A 25373-nucleotide genomic window follows, 5' to 3' on the forward strand; every position below is an offset into this window, starting at 1 on the left:
GAAGAGGACAATTAAAAGCAAGGGACTTCCTCCAAAATCTGGTGTCCCCATCCAGAACTGCTTTGCAGCTCTGCAGGGGGCTAATAATGAAACGCACACCTTGCCAAATGAACATCCTGCTGATCCACCTGTAAAGAGGATCACTACTGGTGCCTCCAGGAAAAAGCGGCAGGTCATAGTAGTAGGTGACTCTACTTTGAAAGGCACAGAGGCACCCATCTGTGAGCCTGACCCAGTCTCGAGGGAGGTGTGTTGCCTACCAGGGGCTCGGATCAGGGATGTTGCTGAGAAGCTGCCTGCTCCAGTAAGTCCCATTATTACCCATTTCTTGTGGTCCATGTGGGTGCTAGCGATATAGATAGTAGTAGCCTGGAGAACATTAAGAAGGACTACAGAGCCCTGGGAGAGGTGGTTAGGGGCTCTGGAGCTCAGATAGTTTTTTCATCAATCCTCCAGGTTAAAGGGGAGGACCTTAAAAAGGCCAGGTGGATTTGGCAGGTTAATAAATGGTTAGAATGGTGGTGCCATAGTCAGGGGTTTGGTTATTTAGACCAAGGGACTCAATTTGGGAGGCCAGGTCTACTGGAGGCTGGTGGAGCTGGTCTGACAAAGAAGGGGAAGAGCTGCTTTGATAGGAGACTTGCCAGGCTGGTCAAGAAAGCTTTAAACTAGATATGTTGGGGAAGGGGGGCATGGATCCATCCCAACACTCCCAGTCAGTTGCCAGCACCTGTAATAAATGCTTGGAGCTATGCAGAGATATTTCAGCTGCTTCAGCCATTGAGTCAGCTTCGTTTGGAGCTCGGCTCAGGTGCCTCTATACAAAAGCCCATAGTATGGGGAATAAACAAGAGGAATTAGAGATGTGTGCGTGGCTACAGGGATATGATGTCATTGGTATCACAGAAACATGGTGGGATGGCTCCTATGACTGGAGTTTTGGAATGGAAGGTTACAGGCTCTTTAGAGAACACAGGCCAGGCAGACAGGGAGGGGGAGTAGCTATTTATGTCAGTGATAGGCTGGAGAGTATGGAACTCTGTCTGGGGACAGGTGATGAGTCAACAGAGAGCTTGTGGGTCAGGGTCAAAGGGAGAACAGCAATGGGGGACATTACTGTGGGGATCTGTTACAGGCTGCCTGATGAAGAGGACCCTGTGGATGAAGTGGTATATAGACAGATAGGTGTGGCCTTGCGTTCACAAGCCCTGGTCCTCATGGGTGACTTTAACTATCCTGATATCTATTGGAAGGACGATACAGCCCAGCACAAGCAATCCAGGAGGTTCCTTGATTGTGTGGAAGACTACTTCCTCTTGCAAGTAATAGAGGAGCTGACAAGGAGAGGTGCCATGCTTGACCTCGTGCTCACCAACAGGGAGGGGCTGGTTGGGAATGTGATGCTCCAGGGAAGCCTTGGCTGTAGCAATCATGAGATGGTCAAGATCCTCAGGACAGTGAGAGGAGCATGCAGCAAGCTCACTGCCCTGGACTTCAAGAGAGCAGACTCTGGCCTCTTCAGGAACCTGCTTAGTAAGGTTCCATGGGATAAAGCCCTAGAGGGCAGGGGGGCCCAAGACTGCTGGTTGATATTCAAGGATCACCTGCTCCAAGCTCAGGAGCGTTGAGTCCCAACAAGAAGGAAATGCGGCAGGAGGGCCAGGAGACCTCCATGGATGGATAAGGAGCTGCTGAGGAAACTTAGAGGGAAAAAAGAAGTTTATAAAAGGTGGAAGCGAGGACAGGTGGCCTGGGAAGAATACAGGGATATTGTCCGGGAAGCTAGGGACCAGGTTAGGAAAGCTAAGGCGCAGTTAGAATTAAGTATGGCAAGGGATGTGAAAGATAACAGGAAAGGCTTCTATAGGTATGTAGCAAACAAAAGACAGACTGGGAACAACATGGGCCCTCTCTGGAAGCTATCGGGAGAGCTGGCTACCCTGGATTTGGAGAAGGCTGAGGTTCTTAATGACTTCTTTGCCTCAGTCTTCACTGGCAAATGCACTGACCATGCTGCCCAAGTCTTGGAAGGCAGGCGCAGGGACTGTGACAATGAAGACCTCAGGCCCACTGTAGGAGAGGATCAGGTTTGAGACCATCTTAAGAACCTGAACGTGCACAAGTCCATGGGACCTGATGAAATCCATCCGCGGGTCCTGAAGGAGCTGGCGAATGAAGTTGCTAAGCCACTGTCCATCATATTTGAAAAATCATGGCAGTCAGGTGAAGTTCCCGATGACTGCAAGAAGGGTAATATAACCCCCATTTTCAAGAAGGGGAAAATGGAAGTCCCAGGGAACTACAGACCAGTCAGCCTCACCTCTGTGCCTGGCAAAATCTTGGAGCAGATTCTCCTGGAAAGCATGCTAAGGCACATGAAAAACAACGAGGTGGTTGGTGACAGCCAACATGGCTTCACTAAGGGCAAATCCTGCCTGACCAATTTGGTGGCCTTCTATGATGGGGCTACAGAACTGATGGACAGGGGCAGAGCAGTTGAAGTCATCTACCTGGACTTGTGCAAAGCGTTTGACACTGTCCCACACAACATCCTTGTCTCTAAATTGGAGATAGATCAATTTGATAGATGGACCACCTGGTGGATTAAGAACTGGCTGGATGGCTGCACACAAAGAGTTGTGGTCAACGGCTCAATGTCCAGTTGGAAAACAGTAATGAGTGGTGTCCCTCAGGGATCGGTGTTGGGACCTGTCTTGTTCAACATCTTTGTTGGTGACATGGACAGTGGGATTGAGTTCAGCCTCAGCAAGTTTGCCGACGATGACACCAAGCTGTGTGATTCGGTTGATACGCTGGAGGGAAGGGATGCCATCCAGAGGGACCTTGAGACACTTGTGGGGTGGGCTAATACCAACCTCATGAAGTTCAACCAAGCCAAGTGCAAGGTCCTACACCTGGGTCAGGGCAATCCCAGGCACAGCTACAGATTGGGCAGAGAAGAGATTCAGAGCAGCCCTGAGGAGAAGGACTTGGGGGTGTTGGTTGATGAGAAACTGAACACGAGCCAGCAGTGTGTGCTCGCAGCCCAGAAAACCAACCATATCCTGGGCTGCATCAAAAGAAGTGTGACCAGCAGGGCAAAGGTGATCCTGCCCCTCTACTCTGCTCTTGTGAAACCTCACTTGGAGTACTGCGTACAGTTCTGGTGTCCTCAACATAAAAAGGACATGGAGCTGTTGGAGCAAGTCCAGAGGGCCACGAGGATGATAAGAGGGCTGGAGCACCTCCCGTGTGAAGACAGGCTGAGAGAGTTGGGGCTGTTCAGCCTGGAGAAGAGAAGGCTGCGTGGAGACCTCATAGCAGCCTTCAATATCTGAAGGGGGCCTACAAAGATGCTGGAGAGGTGCTCCTCATCATGGACTGTAGCAATAGGACAAGGGGTAATGGTTCAAACTTAAATAGGGGAAGTTTAGGTTAGATATAAGGAAGAAGTTCTTTACTGTGAGTGTGGAGTGGCACTGGAATGGGTTGCCCAAGGAATTTGTGAATGCTCTTTCCTGACAATTTTTAAGGCCGGGTTGGATGGAGTCTTGGGTGACATGGTTTAGTGCAAGGTCCTTTGCAACCCTATTATATGATTCTGTGATTTAAAATGAAGTGCAAAATTGTAAGTAAGTCCAGTCACAGATGAGTCTGTAGAGTTGTGCTCAAGATAGACGAGGTCTACCTATGGCAGGCACAGCTGCACACTCATAATCTAACTGTCTTAGCCATGAATCGTGAAGATCTGAGCAACACTGCTGATTACATCAGTTTGATTTACTTAACATAATCTCTTCCTTTCGAAGAAGGATATTAACTAAAGATTTCAGTTAAGCAATAAAACCTTTCTAATTAGAATAAAAAAATTACATGCTTGTTCTCTTTCAGGCACTTTTAAGATCATAGTTTATTTACTGTAGGTAAAAAGCTAGTGTACAGATTAAGGGATCCCTTAAATTTCAACTTTACAGTTATATACCATCTAGTATTCTTGCTCTGAATATTAACAAAAAAAAACCCCCAACAATGTTTCTAAACACCTGTAAGCCCCACTATAAATCTTTATTGTTATGAGGAAAAAAAATCAATGCTTAATTTGTTCAATACATATTTACACTATGAACTAAATGGGAGATAACAAGCAGTGGCAAAGAGGCAATTTTAAAAAACCAAAGTTTTATATATATATTTTTTTACAATAGTGTGATAATCAGCATAATTGTATAAAAAAAATTAAAATATAGCAGAACATCCCATTAGAGAAATTTTAATCATCTGAACTGCAGTCATTACTTGCTAGCCATTTATACGCAACACCTGCTAGGACTGACTTTTTGTTTTTAAAGTGTAAAATAGATTGCAAGGTCTAAGAGACAAACATTAATTTGTGTACAAACAAAATTAAAAACTGCATTCAAGAATTGTACTTGTCATGAGTCTCTTCCATACGGGGGTGGGGTGGGAGAATTAAAAAAAAAATACAATCAATGACAGAAAGTGGTCCCTTTCTACACACTAGTTATCAAAAGCAATGCATAGACTGAGAATACCTGGATGGCAAACTCTGTAGACACTGGAAACAAACAGCTTACACATACATGCTCTTTATAGAAGGCCTTTCTTTCCATCAAAGAGTGGTGGTAAATGGTATCACATCTAGTTGGCAACCAGTCACTAGTGGTGTCCCTCAGGGCTTGGTATTAGGGCCAGTGTTGTTGAATATCTTCATTGATGATCTGGACAAGGGGATTGAGTGCACCCTCAGTAAATTTGCGAACAACACCAAGTTGGCTGGGAGCGTTGATCTGCTGGAGGATAGGAAGGCATTGCAGAGGGATCTGGACAGGCTGGATTGATGGGCTGTGGCCAATTGCGTGAGGTTCAACAAGGTTAAGTGCTGGGTCCTGTATTTGGGCCACAACAACCCCGTGCAACACTAAAGGCTTGGGGAAGAGTGGCTGGAAAGCTGCTCGGTGAGAAAAGGATCTGGGGGTGTTGGTTGACAGCTGGCTGAATATGAACCGAGAATGTGCCCAGGTGGCCAAGAAAGCCCATAGCATCCTGGCCTGTATCAGAAATAGCGTGGCCAGCAGGGCCAGGGAAGTGATCATCCCCCTGTACTCAGTACTGGTGAGGCCACACCTCAAATACTGTGTTCAGTTCTGAGCCCCTCACTACAAGAGAGCTATTGAGATGCTGGAGCAGGTCCAGAAAAGGGCAACAAAGCTGGTGAAGCATCTGGAGAACAAGTCTGATGAAGAACGGCTGAGGGAACTGGGATTGTTTAGTCTGGAGAAGAGAAGGTTCAGGGATGACCTTATCGTTCTCTACAACTACCTGAAAGGAGGTTGTAGTGAAGTGGGGGTCGGTCTCTTCTCCCAAGTAACAAGTCATAGGACAAGAGGAAACAGCCTCAAGGTGCGCCAGGGGAGGTTTAGATTGGATATTAGGAAAAATTTCTTCGCCAAAAGGGTGATCAGGTATTGGAACAGGCTGCCCATGGAAGTGGTGGAACACTGTCCCTGGAAGTGTTCAAAAAAAAAAACCCCGTGTAGATGAGGCCCTGAGTGACATAGTTTAGTGGTGGCCTTGGCAGTGCTGGGGGAACAGTTGGACTTGATGATCTTAAAGGTCTTTTCCAACCTAGTTGATTCTATGATTGTAAATGGCAATGGCTGATAGCAAATAAGGGACACCGGGTATACAACTAAGTGGATCTTGCAAAATACTAAGATGGGGCAGTTGTTAATATCCAATTTGAACTATACATACAATATAATGGAATGTATCCCATCCCAAAACTGATTTATGAAACAATTGTATCTTTCTACACTAGCCTTTCAACTCAGCTATCATTCTAATGAAAACATAAGTGCATAAGAGACTTGCATGAAAAGTAAAATTTACGGGGCATTTCACAGGAACTATTGACAAAGCTGCTTAATGGCATTTTTGCTTTTAAAGTAATTTTGTTAGATATAATTGAAAAAATGTCTGTGTATAAAATGTCCTGACAGATACTTCAATGTGGAGCTTTGGTGATTTTAAAAGGCCCTTTTTCAATCTGTTATGAATTATACTGCAGATGTATTGATGGATGCACACATCTGTGTCAGCTGAGACTAGTGATCCAACTGCATACGCATGTCCTCCTTGAGGCACTTTCCATGTTAAACCACTTCAATAACAGTAAGATGAAAAATAGATTAAATAAAGTATTTCAGATAAACTGAATAGGAAATAGAATGCCAATATGGCAATAAAACCTTTTTCTGTTGTTTTTAAACAGGAAGGTCTCTTGTACCAGCAGAATCCTGTATACAGATACACAGAGAAGGAGGGAATGCACCACTTACTTACTTATAATTCTCATTAAATAAGAGCTGATTCATCATGTGAGAAGGTACAAATGACAGAAAACATGAATAGTTAATAGAAGAGAAACAATTGGTTTACATGAAAGAGAAAATTTCAGTCCGAACAGTTATTTTGTGAAAGCTGCTACAACAGCCCACAAAACCTCATTTGTGTTGGCTTTCATACATTCAGCCTCAGGGTCTAAATCCAGAAGCTGCCGCACTCTCTTTGTGGCTAAATCATACTGCTCATCTAAAAGGGGGGCAAAAGCATTCTCCAGAACATCTGAAGCATGGGCTAAATAAACAAGTGCCAGCAAGCGCTTGTCCATGCGGTGAGGGTCATTCACCCATTTGTCAACAACTGCTTCTTGAACCTTCTTGATGAGGCGCTGTTTGATATTGTTGTTGGTGAGAGGGTGCGTAGTCATGTCAAAAAGAAGGAAGTTCTGTTTCTCTGTTGTCAGTACACCTTTTTCCACTAGATTTTTAGCTAACCGTTCACGGACATTTCGTAGTTGGTAGTGCAACTTCAATGGGTTCCATGTTTCACCTAAAAAAAAACCCAAGCAAAAAAGCCAAGAGTTAGGCAAAGTTTAAGCTGTACTATTACAGTGATTCCCCCCCCCCATTGCAGAATGAGCTATCAAATTCATATAGTTGACTATTACACTAAGATATTGTGCCAAAACCAAACACCACACACAGTCATGAAGAAAGAGTTAATAAAAACAAAAAAAAGCATCTCCTCCAATCTTGCCCATTTGTCTACTTCCAACCTTTTATCAATTCAGAAGCTGGAAGAAGTGCCATTGCCATTTTTCTGCCGCAGAGACAAGCTAATGAACACATACCCTATATGTCTTCATTTCTCTGTTTCTTCAGGTTTACACTCTTCTCTCCCTTCCTGCCCCCACCAGGTGAAACAATGACATGCACTGCGTGAGTGTGGGTGTGTGCGTTACACATGGGCACATGTTACACAAGGGCTTTGATGTTTCTATAAAAAATATTTCTAATGTTTTGGGTTGTTTGTTTTTTTGGGTTTTTTTCTGTTAAGGCAGAAGAACTGAGCACTTCAGAGTGTATGTGCTTAGAACAGGGAATTTTAAAAGCACAAAATCAGCATCAAGAGCTACTGAGAAAGCTAAAGTCACTGAGCACTGAGAAATCCATCTTTGCTTAAAAGTTTATTTAACAAGCTAAAATTTTAGGTCCAGCCTACCTAAGTATTTATTTTAAGTATGTCCTGGGTTCAGCTATAGCAGTCATTTTTCTCCTTCTTAGTAGCTGGTGCAGTGCTGCGTTTTTGACTTTCAGCCTGGGAACAACGCTGATAACACCGATGGTTTTAGTAGTTGCTAAGTAATGTTTACTCCAACCAAGGACTTTCTCAGTCTCATGCTCTGCCAGGGAGGAGGGGAAGCTGGGAGGAAGCAGAGACAGGACACCTGACCCAAACTGGCCAAAGGGGTATTCCATACCACGGCACGTCATGCCCAGTATATAAACTGGGGGGAGTTACCCAGAAGGCCCAGATCGCTGCTCGGGTCGGCCTAGGTATGGGTCAGGAGGTGGTGAGCAATTGTATCCTCTCCCCTTGTTATTTCCCTTATCATTATTATTATTGGTGGTAGCAGCAGTAGTTTTGTATTATACCTTAGTTACCGGACTGTTCTTATCTCAACCCATGGGAGTTACATTCTTCCGATTCTCCTCCCCATCCCTCCGGGAGCAGGGGAAGGAAGAAGGGGGGGAGTGAGCGAGCAGCTGCATGGTTCTGAGTTACCGGCTGGTAGCCCAGGCCGCCCAGCCGATAAACACTAAACCAGCAAATATTGGCTGCAAGTAAGGTACGACATGCTGAAACTCTGAGATCAAGCACAACAACTCTGAGAGCCAACAAATCAACATTGTGACGAGTGACTATTAATCCAAAACAATGAGTGCTTATCACAAATATGATTAGACACACTCTGGTCAGATCTGTCGTTATCTCAACCCTTCGTGACTCATGTTGGGCATCACAAAGAACTGTCATGGTTTAAGCCCAGCCAGTAATTCAGAACCATGCAGCCGCTCGCTCACTCTCCCCCTTCTTCCTCCCCCTGCTCCCAGAGGGATGGGGAGGAGAATCGGAAGAATGTAACTCCCATGGGTTGAGATAAGAACAGTCCGGTAACTAAGGTATAATACAAAACTACTGCTGCTACCACCAATAATAATAATGACAAGGGAAACAACAAGGGGAGAGGACACAACCACTCACCACCTGCCAAGCGATACCCAGCCCGACCCAAGCAGTGATCTGGGCCTTCCGGGTAACACCCCCTGGTTTATATACTGGGCATGACGTGCCGTGGTATGGAATACCCCTTTGGCTAGTTTGGGTCAGGTGTCCTGTCTCTGCTTCCTCCTGGCTTCCCCTCCTCCCTGGCAAAGCATGAGACTGAGAAAGTCCTTGGTTGGAGTAAACATTACTTAGCAACTACTAAAACCATCGGTGTTATCAGCGTTGTTCCCAGGCTGAAAGTCAAAAACACAGCACTGCACCAGCTACTAAGAAGGAGAAAAAATGACTGCTGTAGCTGAACCCAGGACACCTATGGAGGAGATATTCCCTCACACTCTCCAGTCCCCCACCAAACTATTTACAGTAGGAGTAGATTCTGGAAAAGTTAAAGATCCTGAATATCCTTTCAATGCCCTTGAAAGCATCCTACTCCTTTTGCTGGGAACCAGCTTGTTGCTGCATATGCTCTCCATGTTTTTACTATGGCATGACCACCATGAGAATGCCCGATCATGTCCAATCTCAAAAGGTAAGCAGGGTCTGGCTCAGGTCTTGTCTAAGGTTAAATGACTATTTAAGAATACTACCAAGAGATCCTCCCTGAGGTTGTACAGTCATGAGTGGCAGGGTGTGTGGGATCGTATGGCGAAGCACTTAAGCCAGTTGGCCCCTCCAGTGCTTTGGAATTTCACTCCTAAACAAAAAAATTAGCAGAACACTTAGACGAGGTGTGCTGTTGTTCTGGCAATACCAGAGAGGGACAACTAGCTGCAATGTGCTGGGGCTTGGCCTATGCCTATAGGGATGAGATAAAGAAGTACGAATTTTCTGTAAAGAGTTAAATTCAGTTAGACTTTGTGGCCTTGTAATAGATGACATTGAAAAAATAGGATATTATAATAGATGACATTGAAAAATAATATATTGTAATAGATGACAGTGAGAAAGTATCTTGGGTAAATGTTTCACGATGACCAGCCAGAACTGGACTAGTGGTAGTTGGCTTGACAACAGGACTTTCAAAACTTGAAGTTTAGCCAAAGGACAAGGTGATGAAGAGGAAGATGATGAAGAAATGACCACCAGGGGTCCCAAAGACCACTACCATAATAGAGTGAGCATGCGGGAAGAATAATCTAGAAATTTGATGCCATGTATAAGTAACTTCATAAATATGCATGTAATGTAATGAATATGTATAATTAACAAGGATATAATCACAGTTTGTTTGATGCTCGGATGGGACACGCTAGGAGAAGCTATCCCCCGTGTTCCCCAGCGCCGCAATAAAGAATACCTGCTTGTCAACTTAAAACTTTGTTGGCGAGTTCTTAACGAGTTCTACGAATCAATCTGGTGACCCAGATGGGACCCTCTCTGCTCGGCTGCAGGACCCACTGAGGGCTCCCTTGGGTACCCCCAGGGAATTTTCTTGAAGGGACCCCTCAACTCATTTGAATCACTGCGGGAGCAGACAAGGACCATCTCCACACTAAGGTATTCTTTCTGATATTGATTGAAAGACCAGTAGTGAAAAAGAGAGCTTTATTGTGTGGTGCCTCCCGTAAATTGTGGCAAGAGCTGCATAGGCAGAGGCATATACCCGGCTGCTAGTGTCCGTATGGTATACACTGGGTTATAAAGTGGAAATTAATATAGACTTGGGAATACAGAATAATCCTAATGGGAAATCAACAAGGTGGGGAAATATTAAAAAAGAGCCCATTGGGCTGTATTCTGAGTCATTGGAAAGAGATCGGGGGATGTCCGGGCAGATCGGTAAACAAGAAAACATTGGTATTGTAATCAATGGTGGCCATTATATACATTAGAAGATCAGGAAAAATGGCCAAAAAATGGAACTTTGAATTATAACACTTTGTTACAATTAATGTTGTTTTTAAGGCAACATGGAAAATGGGATGAAGTAATGTATGCAGACATGTTCTTTATTTTAAGAAATCATCCCGAGTGGCAGAAAGAATGTGAGATTATATATATATTATGATTATAATACTAATCATTGTTGGTGTAGCTGGAATTTGTCTTTGTTTTAAAAGATTGTGTGTCTGGTGGGATCCCGTGTGTGAGTGTATAAAATGAGTAATATGAAACCAACAGAGTGGCAAAAGTTTTGAGTTAATCATTAAAAGCCAAGATCCTGACTGGGGAGAAGTAGATGTAATGCTGGATGCATTAACTGAAACAGAAAAACAGCTGGTGTTAAAAACTGCCTGCACTCATGTAATTAAGTGCTCAGATTACTGCAGGATCATTAGCAGGCAGAGTGGAAAATCATATTCCCACCACAACACCAGATTGGGACTATGATATGCCTGCAGATTATGCTGCTTTGAAAAAAATATCAAAATTGGATAAAATTTGGATTGGAAAATGCAATTCCAAAAACAGTAAATTGGTCAGCCCTATTTGTTATAAAACAAGGGCAAGCCGAAACACCGAGTTTTTGGATAGGTTGAAAGCAGCAGTGTAAAAGTTCACTACATTAGATCCCTCCTCAGAGGAAGGGAAGCACCAGGTAGCCAATCTATTTTTAGGGCCATCATCAGAAGATGTTAGAGAGAAGCTTCAGAAGTTTAAAAAAACAGATAATTGTGATACAGAAAAATTGACAGAAGAAGTGTGGAGAGTATACAGAAACTGGGAACAGATAGAGAAGAAAAGGTTGGGTCATACTATAGCCACAGCCACAGTGGCAGCTTTAGGACAGGCAGGGATTGGTAGAGGAATTAGCACAAGAAGTTGGGGCAGAGGTAGAGGAGGAATGTCAGGAAGAAGTGAAAGAGCAAAACCTTTTCTTGTGGGATCAGACCAGTGTAAGGAGAATGGACACTGAAAGCAAGATTGTCCTAAGTTGAAGAATGCCCAGATAGATAGCTCCGGTGATGGAATTGGAGCTGGATTGACAGGGACCTGGGGAATCTACCCTAGTGGATCCACTGGTTAAATTGAAGCTAGGGACTGGAGAAAATGAGGCGGACTTTTTAGTGGATACAGGAGCAACTTACTCAGTGTTAAACCAGAGTTTGACCCCATTAGCAAAAGAGTTTGTTATGGTTGTGAGGGCTACTGGCAGCCAAGAAAATAAAACCCAACATTCTTTTTGAAACCTTTAAAGCACAAACTGGAAACAAATAGGAATGCATAAGTTTTTATATATGCCAAATTCTCCAAAATCTTTGTTAGGGCGAGATTTACTAGAGCATTTGGAAACGTTTAAGGAAGGAGAAATGGAATTAAGAGTTAAGGATGAACAATTAATTGAAATCCTGAGTTTATCTTTAATTCAACAGAAAAGCGAAAAAGGAGGACCTCCCTGAAATAGAAGAAGTCTTTAATCAGGTATATCTGGGGGTATGGGCATCTGAGGTTCCAGGTAAGGCAAAAAATGCTTTGCCTGTCAAAGTAGAAATAAAAAGGGAGGCCCACCCAGTTCAAATAAAACAATATCCCTTAAAATTGGAAAATCGGAAAGGAATCAAAGAAATTATAGATAAATTCTTGAAGTATGGATTATTGATTGAATGTAAATCAGAATATAATACTCCCATTTTACCAGTAAAGAAACCAGATGGGAAGAGTTATAGGTTAGTTCAGGATTTAAGGTCAGTCAACAAAATTGTGGAGGATATTCATCCAGTAGTGGCTAATCCATATACCTTGTTAACCAAATTAAACAATAACCAAAAATGGTTTACCGTCCTTTGGACTTAAAGGATGCATTCTTCTGCCTGTCTCTAGCAAAAGAGAGTCAAAATTTATTTGCTTTTGAATGGGAAAACCCTGACACAGGGAGAAAAACTCAGTTAACTCGGACAGTGTTACCTCAAGGATTTAAAAATAGCCCGACGATCTTCGGAAACCAACTGGCATGAGAGTTAGAGTCTTGGAAGACACCTACTCAGATGGGAACCCTGCTGCAATATGTTGATGATTTGTTAATTGCTACTGAAACTAGAGGAATATGTTCAGTGGACTGTAGAGCTGTTGAATTTCTTAGGATTAAGTGGATATCAAGTATCCAAACAAAAGGCTCAACTAATCCAGACTCGAGTGTCTTATCTAGGATACGAAATAACAGGAGAACTACGAGAACTTGGAGCCACTCGGAAGGAGGCTATTTGTCAGACACCACAACCAACTACAGTCAAAGACCTTCGGACGTTCCTAGGAATGACAGGATGGTGTCAACTTTGGAATCATGATTATGGTATCCTGGAGACTTCCACTGAACCATTAACTCATGACTGTCTGACCACAATAGAAACTGTATACTCCAGTCGACCAGATTTAAAAGAAGAACCTTTGGAAAATGCAGATTCCTGGTTTACCAATGGCAGTAGCTTAATGAAAAACGTTAAACGAAAAGAAGGATATGCTGTAACCACAACCTCATGAGTGAAAGAAGCAAAACCCTTGCCCTGTAATACATCTGCACAAAAAGCAGAAATAATAGCCCTGACTAGGGCTTTGGAGTTGGCAAAAGATAAACAGAAAAATACATGGACTGACTCTAAGTATGCCTTTGGTGTAGTTCATGCACATAGTGCTATTTGGAAAGAACGAGGACTTTTACCACACAAGGAAGACAAATCAAACATGCAACAGAATTTTTGTGATTATTGGAAGCTGTGCAACTACCTAAAGAAGTTCAACTACCTAAACGAGTTCTATGAATCAAGGGCCCTGTTCTATAAAGAGCAGGAAAAAGATGTCCCTGGATCTGATGGCAAAGCAAGAGACAACGCAGCTACCCCAAGCACAGCAGCTACACCGACCCCAGTGACAAGCACAGCAGCTACTCAAACCCGGACCACAACAGAAAACGCAGCTACTCCAACTCCAAGCACTGCAGCTACACCAACCCCAGCGACATGTACAACAGTTACTCAAACCCCAACAGCAACAGACAATGCAGCTGCTGGCGCTACTCAACCGCCAAGTACAGCTGGTGCACCAACCCCGGTGACAGACACTGCAGCCGCTCCAACCCTAGTGGCAGAGAGTGCAGCCACTCCAACCACAGTGAAAAACACTGCAACTAAACCAAATGGCCAATTAGTGTCAATATTGGTTGCCCCTGTAAGCAAGGAGAAAACCAAATAAGAGGCACAAAGGGCAACCCGTGCAGTAAAGAAAGATGAAGACCCAATGCGCCGACTACAGGGGACAGCATCTGAACAAGAGTTATTACTACGTGAATCAGAGGAAGAAGAAGAGGTGACGTCTCAACCCCGGACCTCGACCGAGCTGCGGAATATGCGAAAAGATTTCACCCTTCTTCCAGGGGAGCACATTGTCACCTGGTTGCTCCGATGCTGGGACAATGGGGCCGACGGTCACGAACTAGAAGGTAGGGAAGCCAAGCAGCTGGGATCACTTGCTAGGGAAGGAGGAATTGACAAAGTGATTGCAAAAGAGAAACAAGCCCTCAGCCTTTGGAGGCGGCTCCTGGCACCTGTGAAGGAAAGGTTTCCCTACAAGGATGATGTTATGAGTCACTCAGCCAACTGGACCACGATAGAGAGAGGCATCCAGTCCCTGAGGGAATGAGCCATTCTAGAGATGATCTATCAAAGGCCAGATGCCGGGAATGCATTCGAACATTCAGATGAAGTCAAATGTACGTGACCCATGTGGCGGAAACTTACACGGAGTGCGCCACCATCATATGTCCACTCATGGGCATCAATGACTTGGAATGACGCAGCACCACCAAGAGTGGATGAAGTGACACATCAACTCTGAGAGTTCAAAGAAAATCTCATCCCTTCCATCATTTCAGCTATGGAAAAACTGCCCCAGGATTTCAAAAAATTGAGAGATGATCCATCCAATCTATCCAGCTCCCCAAGGGTACAAATCCCTGTCTCAGCTATTAAAAGAAGGTGCCCTACTGCCCAAGAGAGAAAATATAGGAGGTACACGCCACGGGCCACCCAATGGTTTTACCTACGGGATCACAGAGAAGACATAAGAAAGTGGGATGGAAAACCTACCTCAGTTCTGGAGCAACGGGTGCGTGAACTGAAGAGGAGAACAATGGTCAAGGATGATCCTCCCATGAAAGTTGCTGCTCCAGTCTCTGGTAAGCAGCTTCCCAGATGGAGTGGAAGAGCTGATTTTACTCCAACTCCTGTGATAAGGAATACTAATCCTTTTCTACAAGACATAAGTGGACAATCTTATGATCACTATTAGAGGGGCCTTGCCTCCAGCCAGGTGGAGGAGAGGGACAATTGGGTTTACTGGACTGTGTGGATCAGATGGCCTGGCACATGAGTCCCACAGGAATATAATCATCCTAACTAGGAAGGACTGGCAAAAGCACCCCATTGTGACTGGTCCAGACACTCCATGCATCCTTGGCATAGACTATCTCAGGAGAGGGTATTTCAAAGACCCAAAAGGGTACTGACGGGCTCCCCGATTCCAATCCATAAGCTGATCCGTAGACTGGAGAGCCAAGGAGTGATCAGCAGGACCCGCTCACCCTTTAATAGCCCCACATGGCCAGTGCAAAAGTCTAACGGAGAGTGGAGACTAACAGTAGAATATCATGGCCTGAATGAAGTCACACCACCACTGAGCGCTGACGTTCCAGACATGCTAGAACTTCAACATGAACTGGAGTCAAAGGCAGCCAAGTGGGATGCCACAAGTGATATTGCCAATGCATTTTTCTCAATCCCTTTGGCAGCAGGCTGCAGGCCACACTTTGCTTTCACTTGGAGGGGCGTCCAGTACACTTGGAACCGACTGCCCCAGGGGTGGAAACACAGCCCTACCATCTGCCATGGATTGATCCAGACTGCGCTGGAACAGGGGCAAGCTCCAGAACACCTGCAATACATCGATGACATTATCGTGTGGGGTGATACAGCGGAAGAAGTTTTTGAGAAAGGGAGGAAAATAATCCAAATCCTGCTGAAGGCCGGTTTTGCCATAAAATGGAGTACGGTCAAAGGACCTGCACAGGAGATTCAATTTTGGGGAATAAAACGGCAAGATGGATGTCGCCAGATCCCCATAGGTGTGATCAACAAGATAACAGCAATGTCTCCACCAACTAACAAGAAAGAAACACAAGCTTTCTTAGGTGCTGTGGGGTTCTGGAGAATGCACATCCCAAATTACAGTCTGATTGTAAGCCCTCTCTATCACGTGACGCAGAAGAAGAATGATTTCAAATGGGGCCCTGAGCAACAACAAGCCTTTGAACAAATTAAACAAGAGAGACTTCATGCAGTAGCCCTTGGACCAGTCCGGACCGGGCCAGATGTGAAAAATGTGCTCTACACCACAGCCGGGGAGAATGGTCCTACCTGGAGCCTCTGGCAGAAAGCTCCAGGGGAGACTCGAGGTCGACCTCTCGGCTTTTAGAGTTGGGGATATAGAGGATCTGAGGCCGGCTACACTCCCACTGAAAAAGAGATACTGGCAGCCTATGAAGGGGTTCAAGCTGCTTCAGAAGTGATTGGAACTGAAGCGCAGCTCCTCCTGGCACCCCGGTTGCCTGTGCTGGGCTGGATGTTCAAAGGCAGGGTCTCCTCTACACATCATGCAACTGATGCTACATGGAGTAAGTGGGCCGCGTTAATTACTCCACAAACTCAAATAGAAAATCCCTGTCGTCCAGGAATTTTAGAAGCCATTATGGACTGGCCAGAGGGCAAAGATTTTGGGATGTCACCAGTGGAGGAGGTGATGCATGCTGAAGAGGCCCCACCATATCATGAACTGTCAGAGAGTGAGAAGCAATATTCCTTGTTTACTGATGGGTCCTACTGAGTTGTGGGAAAGCATCGGAGATGGAAGGCAGCTGTGTGGAGTCCCCTGCGACAAGTTGCAGAAACTGCTGAAGGAGAGGGTGAATCGAGTCAGTTTGCAGAGGTGAAATGTCCAAGCTGGCCTTGGACATTGCTGAACGAGAAAAATGGCCAGTACTTTCTCTCTGTACTGACTCATGGATGGTGACAAATGCCCTGTGGGGTGGTTGCATCACTGGAAGTAGAGCAACTGGCAACGCAGAGGTAAACCACGACAAAGTATTAAAATCCCCTCCTGATATAAAAGTACCTATGCATTTTAAGAGGCGAAGGAAGAAACAGCGTAAAGTATTTCTTACAGAGATATTTTTTTTTCCCATAACTAATGTGAGAATTTCTACATCAGAAAGCTTTTTTAAAAAATCACTGGTTATTGAACACTACTACGACTAAACAGATTAAGGTTAAGGTTTAATTTCCTTACCGTGTTTCACAGGGCAGAGGTAATTTCCTTGATTTTTCTAAATTTGGAAATTTGGAGGTTCCTCGATTGTGTGGAAGACTACTTTCTCATGCAAGTAATAGAGGAGCTGACAAGGAGAGGTGCCATGCTTGACCTCGTGCTCACCAACAGGGAGGGGCTGGTTGGGAATGTGATGCTCCAGGGAAGCCTTGGCTGTAGCAATCATGAGATGGTCAAGATCCTCAGGACAGTGAGAGGAGCATGCAGCAAGCTCACTGCCCTGGACTTCAAGAGAGCAGACTCTGGCCTCTTCAGGAACCTGCTTAGTAAGGTTCCATGGGATAAAGCCCTAGAGGGCAGGGGGGCCCAAGACTGCTGGTTGATATTCAAGGATCACCTGCTCCAAGCTCAGGAGCGTTGAGTCCCAACAAGAAGGAAATGCGGCAGGAGGGCCAGGAGACCTCCATGGATGGATAAGGAGCTGCTGAGGAAACTTAGAGGGAAAAAAGAAGTTTATAAAAGGTGGAAGCGAGGACAGGTGGCCTGGGAAGAATACAGGGATATTGTCCGGGAAGCTAGGGACCAGGTTAGGAAAGCTAAGGCGCAGTTAGAATTAAGTATGGCAAGGGATGTGAAAGATAACAGGAAAGGCTTCTATAGGTATGTAGCAAACAAAAGACAGACTGGGAACAACATGGGCCCTCTCTGGAAGCTATCGGGAGAGCTGGCTACCCTGGATTTGGAGAAGGCTGAGGTTCTTAATGACTTCTTTGCCTCAGTCTTCACTGGCAAATGCACTGACCATGCTGCCCAAGTCTTGGAAGGCAGGCGCAGGGACTGTGACAATGAAGACCTCAGGCCCACTGTAGGAGAGGATCAGGTTTGAGACCATCTTAAGAACCTGAACGTGCACAAGTCCATGGGACCTGATGAAATCCATCCGCGGGTCCTGAAGGAGCTGGCGAATGAAGTTGCTAAGCCACTGTCCATCATATTTGAAAAATCATGGCAGTCAGGTGAAGTTCCTGATGACTGCAAGAAGGGTAATATAACCCCCATTTTCAAGAAGGGGAAAATGGAAGTCCCAGGGAACTACAGACCAGTCAGTCTCACCTCTGTGCCTGGCAAAATCTTGGAGCAGATTCTCCTGGAAAACATGCTAAGGCACATGAAAAACAACGAGGTGGTTGGTGACAGCCAACATGGCTTCACCAAGGGGAAATCCTGCCTGACCAATTTGGTGGCCTTCTATGATGGGGCTACAGAACTGATGGATAGGGGCAGAGCAGTTGACGTCATCTACCTGGACTTGTGCAAAGCGTTTGACACTGTCCAGCACGACATCCTTGTCTCTAAATTGGAGATAGATCAATTTGATAGATGGACCACCTGGTGGATTAAGAACTGGCTGGATGGCTGCACACAAAGAGTTGTGGTCAATGGCTCAATGTCCAGTTGGAAAACAGTAATGAGTGGTGTCCCTCGGGGATTGGTGTTGGGACCGATCTTGTTCAACATCTTTGTCGGCGACATGGACAGTGGGATTGAGTGCAGCCTCAGCAAGTTTGCCGACGCCACCAAGCTGTGTGGTTCGGTTGATACGTTGGAGGGAAGGGATGCAATCCAGAGGGACCTGGACATGCTTGCGAGGTGGGCCAATGCCAGCCTTATGAAGTTCAACCAAGCCAAGTGCAAGGTCCTACACCTGGGTCGGGGCAATCCCAGGCACAGCTACAGGTTGGGCGGAGAAGAGATTCAGAGCGACGTGGTTTAGTGCGATGTGTCCCTGCCCATGGTAGGGGGGTTGGAACTCGATGATCTTAAGGTCCTTTCCAACCCTAACTGTTCTATGATTCTATGATTCTAAATTTGTTAAGTGGATGTGGCTATACAATAATAAAAATCAGTACTGTGGTGACACCTTGTGACCAATATCTTCAATTACATAGGCACTTGCTTTAAACACAGATGCTTATTAGATCTACAGGAAGACCTGACATTTTGATCCAAACTTCTGTATTACCTATACTTGCTTCCCTTAGAGGTTATCTTATAAACAAGATCAGCCTGACAATCATTGCCTTAAATGTCCATATAAATATTTCCATGATGGCTTTGAACACTAACTTCAAGCAGCACTCTTCACATCACTGATAATTATGGATAGAGTAGCTATTTTCCAGGATAAGGCCCTAAAGAAAAATTCTAAGAGTTTATCAACAACCCAAAAGAAAACCAAAATATTTGTCTTCAAAGGGCAGTTCTGTAACCATGTAAAACACAAAGAACCCTAATGCCGTCCAAGAACTAGTAATTAAATACCCATGTGTAAGTAAAAATTATTGATCTAAGTCTCAAGCCACAGCAGTGACAATAACTATCTTCCCAGAGCCAACCAAAAATTATCAGGTCAGGAAAACCTTAGCTTAGCTCAAGAAAAACCTACAACATTGTTCATTCATTAGTTGACCTTTTTTGAATGTGCTCCGCACTGTGAGAGAAGGTGAAATGTCAGCACAAATTATGTATCTGGGACAAGAAAAAATGTTTGTGCAGGCTGTAAAAGTGAAGGAGAGCTGAGCAAGAACTAAACTGCAAGGCTACGCAGCAGCCATGCCCCCTACTGACAAGGGCTGCTTTGTTCTCCTCTCTCCCCCCTCTGCCTGACAGTCAAGGAACAAGAAGGAAGGGATGGCAAGGGTACAAGTATGAACTGTATGTGAGCATGCAAGGAAGGCTGCTCCAGGTGGTACAGGACAAATGGGAAGAACATAATGAAAACAAGAAGGCAGAGAAAGCTGGAGGGATTTTGCTCATTTTTGAAACTCTTAGTTATCTGTTGTTACAAGTAACAGATTTAGACAGACAACTTCAAGTCTCATTACCCCCTACCTCCCAAAACAATGGGTTTTCTTCCTGCACTGTTTGCACAACTAAGTACAGCTCTGATCTACTCCAGGGAAGCAGCATTTTGTGTGTTTTGTATAAACAGACAAACCTTAGTGATGAATTTTGGCTACAGGGAAAAAAAACCAAAACCCCAAACAACCAAAACCACAACCCCCCCCCCCAACCAAACCAAAAATAAAAGCATTGCATGTTAATGGTCATTGTTAATTTCATTTTAATTTATGCAGCCTGAGATTACAAACATTGGTGAGGTATATGAAAAGTGTTAACTGCAATTGTAAAGATGAAATCTAATTGACATTTCATTTTTTCGGCAACAATTTATTAGCTTTACAAGAAGAGCTGTGTGCAAAGTACTCATCTTGAAGACTTTGTTTTGAATAACTAGAAGTATCTAATATTTGAAAATATTTGTTACATTTTGCCAGTTAATGGAAAAATAGAAAGAACTCCTGACTCTATTGTCTCTTTATGACTAATGGCCAAATCACCCTCAGTTTTTACATCTGAACGGTGAGCTCCTTATCTCCTTTATCAAAAGATCTGAATACTGAATCTATACAGCTATACTCCAAACTTCCACTAACCCTAATTTCCAATTACAGAGAAAGGCAGTTATATCTCCAGGGTGCTGTCCTGATTTACTCCAGTCAGCAGAAGACACCTCTTCCACAGAGTAGAGATATCCTCTGACACTTCCATCTAGATCCTTTCTGTACCAAGTTAAGTCAAAAGCAACAGTTACTTTTATTTGATTAAAGGCTACAATCAACAAGAGACTATTCTAGAGGACAGACTAAGTTTTTTGCATACTATCTCTCCCAAAATCCTACAGTATAATCTCTAGTGATGCCAGATAATTATCTTGGGGGGGGGGGAATAGATTATGTTCAAGGCTTACCACTAAGCAGTTCAATCCAATTTTGTACTGTTTCAGGAGGTTGGGTCTCTTTTATGTGTTTAAGAGCTTCATCAAGCAGAACATCCCCTGTAGGAGCATCTGATTTGCAAATCACCTAGGATAGAATAAAACACAGGAAGTATTTTGACTTAATTAATATACCATAAATATCCAACAATAAAAACTGGAAAAGTCTACCTGTTATCAGAACCAAAGAAAAATTTAAAGATTGAGGAATCTTCTCTAAATATATGCAAGTTTAAAAAATACCTAGTTGTTAAAAAAACTATTTAGGATTTTAATTACAAAGCTACGTTAAGTCTTAAGTTATCTAGAACTTAAATTAACCTTAATTGACTAAAACTATAGTATTAATAACATGCTTAATACCTAATTTTTTAAGGAAGATAATCCACTAACCTGGCCAAGTCCTTTACTTCCTCCCCAAAACAAAGTATACTAACAGTGTCAAATTGCTCTCTGATGGCAGTCAATTTTACTGCTTCAAGTCAATTTATTCAGAATACTGCAGTTAAACAATTAGGCCATGTAAAATTGAGAAATCAATTAGAAAGTGAAAAAGGAGGAAACATAGTGTTTTTCTTCCATACATGGATGGATAAAAATAGGTTCAAGACAATATCTATAAGTTTACAGCTCTAAAGAACATGTTGACCAGCAAGGACTTGGGGTGTTGGTTGATGAGAAACTTAACATGAGCTGGCTTCAGTGTGCGCTCTTGAGCTTATTATCCCTTTCCAATGCTAATACCATAGGATCTTCAGGTATATGTATACACCCTTTTCACAAATCTGAATTACTCCGCAAATCAAAGAATAAATCGACATATGGTAATTCACCCCACTTTGCCTCCCTGCAGCAAAACAGCATCACTTGCAAAATCATAACCAACAGTTATGTTAACAAGCCATTTCTCCCAACCTTTTAACTTATACATTGGCCACCAATGTACGCATCAAGGGGTCACCCCCAAACTTCTTCCAGTACCTTAGGATACAACCTAAAGGAGAATGCTTTGGAATCCCTTCCCCTTGGGATTGCAAAGACTGTCCTGCACCATCCACTGTGGTACCCAAAATTCCAAAACCTGAGCTGTACTTCAGGCATCCCCATAGTAACGTACAGCTTTATCTAACGCCAGCAGCAAACCTGTACCAAACCCTTTTAGCCCAGCACTGCGTATTACCACTGAGTGCAACCTACGTGCAAGCAAATACCTTAAAGTTAATGTCTGTCATGGTTTAAGCCCAGCTGGTAACTCAGAACCACACAGCCACTCGCTCACTCCCCTCCTTCTTCCCTCCCCCCCACTCCTGGAGGGATGGGGAGAAGAATCGAAAGAATGTAAATCCCACAGGTTGAGATAAGAACAGTCCAGTAACTAAGGTACCATACGAAACTACTACCACCACTGCTAATAATAATAATAATGATGATAAGGGAAATAACAAGAGGAGAGAATATGAAACTAAAAGTGGAAAGGAAAGGAAAACAATAAACACAAGTGATGCACAATACAATTGCTCACCACCCACCAACGGATACCCAGCCTGACCTGAGCAATGAACTGGGCCTTCCGGGTGACTCCCCCTGGTTTATATACTGAGCATGATGTGCTGTGGTATGGAATACCCCTTTGGCTAGTTTGGGTCAGGTGTCCTGTCTCTGCTTCCTCCCGGCTTCCTGTGCCCCTCCTCACTGGCAGAGCATGAGACTGAAAAGTCCTTGATCGGGGTAAGCATTACTTAGCAACAACTAAAAACATCAATGTGTTATCAGCATTGTTCCCAGACTAAAGTCGAAAACACAGCACTGTGCTAGCTACTAAGAAGGAGAAAAATAACTGTTACAGCTGAAGCCAGGACAATGTCTTTACCTATTTGTCAGAAGGAAATGTGCGGAGTACTTGCCAGACCAGGGAATTGAAAGATCTCCTCAAAAATACTTCAGTGTGTGCTGGAGCTCTAGTGATTCCTCCAGTCTGCCAAACTCCCAATGCAGGGTCCCATCTGGGTCGCCAAAAACTGTCACCGAAATCCGGGAAATAAACTCTCCAACCAGAATGACAGGTTAGAAACCGACATTACCTTATTACAGTACCAGGTGCATGGGGGATCGCTCTGCCTATCATGCACACCAAAAAGAGATAGCTTACAGCTTATATATCTTCATTATATACATATTCACCATAATTCTGTGAAGTGCACACCCAATTCTTGTTACTCAGTGCATATGGTAATTTGGGTAGATAAGGCTGCGGCGCAGGCACTGTGAATTTGAGGAATGGTCTCTGGGGGTCGTGGTGGTCATTTGGGGAGAAATATCCCACTCATTTTACTCTTTTATGGAAATCCATTAGTTAAGGACATTGGAATGTGTGTTTAGTCTTTCCAATTACCTACATGTTCTTGTTTGGGCTAATTTATGACCCTGAGAGGCTCCTGTAGCTGTTTTCTTTTGCAGCTGTTTACCTATTTCTCAGGCCTTATCAACAGGAGGAAGGCCCACATCGATTTGAAAGAAGACATCTGGTCCTCTTGTTGAATGCCTTCCTTATCTTGAAAGTCCTTGTAGCTTTGTCTATGTCTAAGTCTCTATATACAGTGAAATACTAATTTAATTTGGTATCAGAGATCTTTGGCTAGAAAACAGGAAAAAAGAAAGTTTATGACCGTTGGAAGAAGAGGCAGGCAACTCAGGACTACAAAGATGTTGTGAGGCTATGCAGGGAGAAAATGTGAAGGGCCAAAGCCCATTTAGAACTTAATCTGGCTACTGCAATAAAAGATAATAAGAAAGGTTTCTATAAATATATTAACAACAAAAGAAGGGCTAAGGAGAATCTTCAGCCGTTACCGGATGCGGAGGGAAACGTAGTGACAGAGGATGAGGAAAAGGCTGAGGTACGTAATGCCTTCTTTGCCTCAGTCTTTAATAGTAAGACAACTAGTAAGTTATTCTCTGGATACCCAGCCCCCTGAGCTGGAAGACAGAGACAGGGAGAATGAAACCCCCATAATCCAAGGTGAAATGGTTAGCGACCTGCTACACCACTTAGATACACACATAATTTTATGGGGCTGGATGGGATCCACCCAAGGGTACTGAGGAAGCTGGCAGAAGTGCTCACCAAGCCACTTTCAATAACTTATCAGCAGTCCTGGCTAACTGGGGAGGTCCCAGTTGACCGGAAGTTAGCAAATGTGACACCCATCTACATGAAGGGCCAAAAGGAGGATCCGGTGAACTACAGATCTGTCAGTCTGACCTCGGTGCTGGGGAAGGTTATGGAGCAGATCATCTTGCGTGCTGTCATGTGGCACGCACAGGACAACCAGGTGATCAGGCCCAGTCAGCAGGTGTTTATGAAAAGCAGGTCCTGCTTGACTAACCTGATCTCCTTCTATGACAAGGTGACCTGCTTAGTGGATGAAGGAAAATCTGTGGATGTTAACTAGACTTCAATAAAGCCTTTGACACTGTTTCCCACAGCATTCTCCTAGAGAAAATGGCCGTTCATGGCTTGGACGGGTGTACTGTTTGCTGGGTAAAAAAATGGCTGGATGGCTGTAATGGATGGGAACCTAGCTGAGAGTTGATTCCCTCTCATGACTGAGAGACATAACAAAGTATGTTTTTGTCAAAGTGTATCCAGTAGAGTATATATGTTTATGTTCATTGTGACCGTTTGTTGGAAAGAGGCAGGAAAACAGGTGTGCAGCTGTCCTATGACCTTCATACTTGGCCACACTGGGGCACCTGGCCAATGTTCTCAGCGTGGATAACAGTGAGATCATGAGAAACTGCATGGCCCCATGAGTAAACAATTAGAGATCTGGCATAAAGCTGGTTGTTCTTCTAAGGGTATAAAAGCAGGACCCTCTTGTGGCCGAAGCCAAAGCCTCACCTATGGGTGGACTCACCGTGTAGGAATTTTCCCTATTACCTAAGACTCCCAAGATCAGCTGCAACAGGGCTTCCCAGCTTGAAGTGCGGGCCTGGATGATGATTTGGTGGTAATTGGTGATGTATTTCTTCTTAATCTCTGTTCTCTCTATGCAGTAATGATTTGATACATTGCTAATTTTCCTCTGCACTTTACATTTACATATATCTGATTTACTTTATTGTACTTATTAACTATATATATAGACATATACCCAATTTGCATCAGTGTGCTTATTTACTTTAGTGTGCTTGTTTAATAAACTGTGCATATTATACAGCTAGTGTGTGGTCATTTTCTGGCATACCCTGCCTGTCAGCGGAACAATGGCCAAGCCCAAAGAGTGGTGGTGAATGGAGTTAAATCCCGTTGGTGGCCAGTCACAAGTGGTGCTCCCCAGGACTCAGTATTGGAGCCAGTTCTGTTTAATATCTTTATCAATGATCTGGATGAGGGGATCGAGTGCACCCTCGTGTTTGCAGACAACACCAAGTTGGGCAGGAGTGTTGATCTGCTTGAGGGCAGGAAAGGCTCTACAGGGGGATCTGGGCAGGCTGGATCAATGGGCTAAGGAAAATCATATGAGATTTGACAAGGCAAAGTGCCAGGTCCTGCACCTGGGCCACAACAACCCTGTGCAACACTACAGGCTTGGGGAAGAGTGGCTGGAAAGCTGCTCGGTGAGAAAAG

At 44.1% G+C, this 25373-nt stretch overlaps 1 protein-coding gene across 1 annotated transcript in view; it reads right to left on the bottom strand.

Annotated features, from left to right (window-relative positions):
- Positions 1-6296: 6296 nt before the first annotated feature.
- LOC115619181 (Golgi phosphoprotein 3-like) overlaps positions 6297-25373 on the bottom strand; it is a 44788-nt gene continuing 25711 nt past the window's right edge. Inside the window, exons 3-4 of the mRNA XM_030511227.1 lie at positions 20717-20831; positions 6297-6912 (exon numbers count right to left, since the gene is read on the bottom strand). Of these exons, the coding sequence (XP_030367087.1) occupies positions 6488-6912; positions 20717-20831 (540 nt within the window). The 3' untranslated portion in view covers positions 6297-6487. The remainder of the gene's footprint in view (positions 6913-20716; positions 20832-25373) is intronic.

This window comes from Strigops habroptila, chromosome W (assembly GCF_004027225.2).
Source record: "Strigops habroptila isolate Jane chromosome W, bStrHab1.2.pri, whole genome shotgun sequence".
Classification (NCBI taxonomy): domain Eukaryota; kingdom Metazoa; phylum Chordata; class Aves; order Psittaciformes; family Psittacidae; genus Strigops; species Strigops habroptila.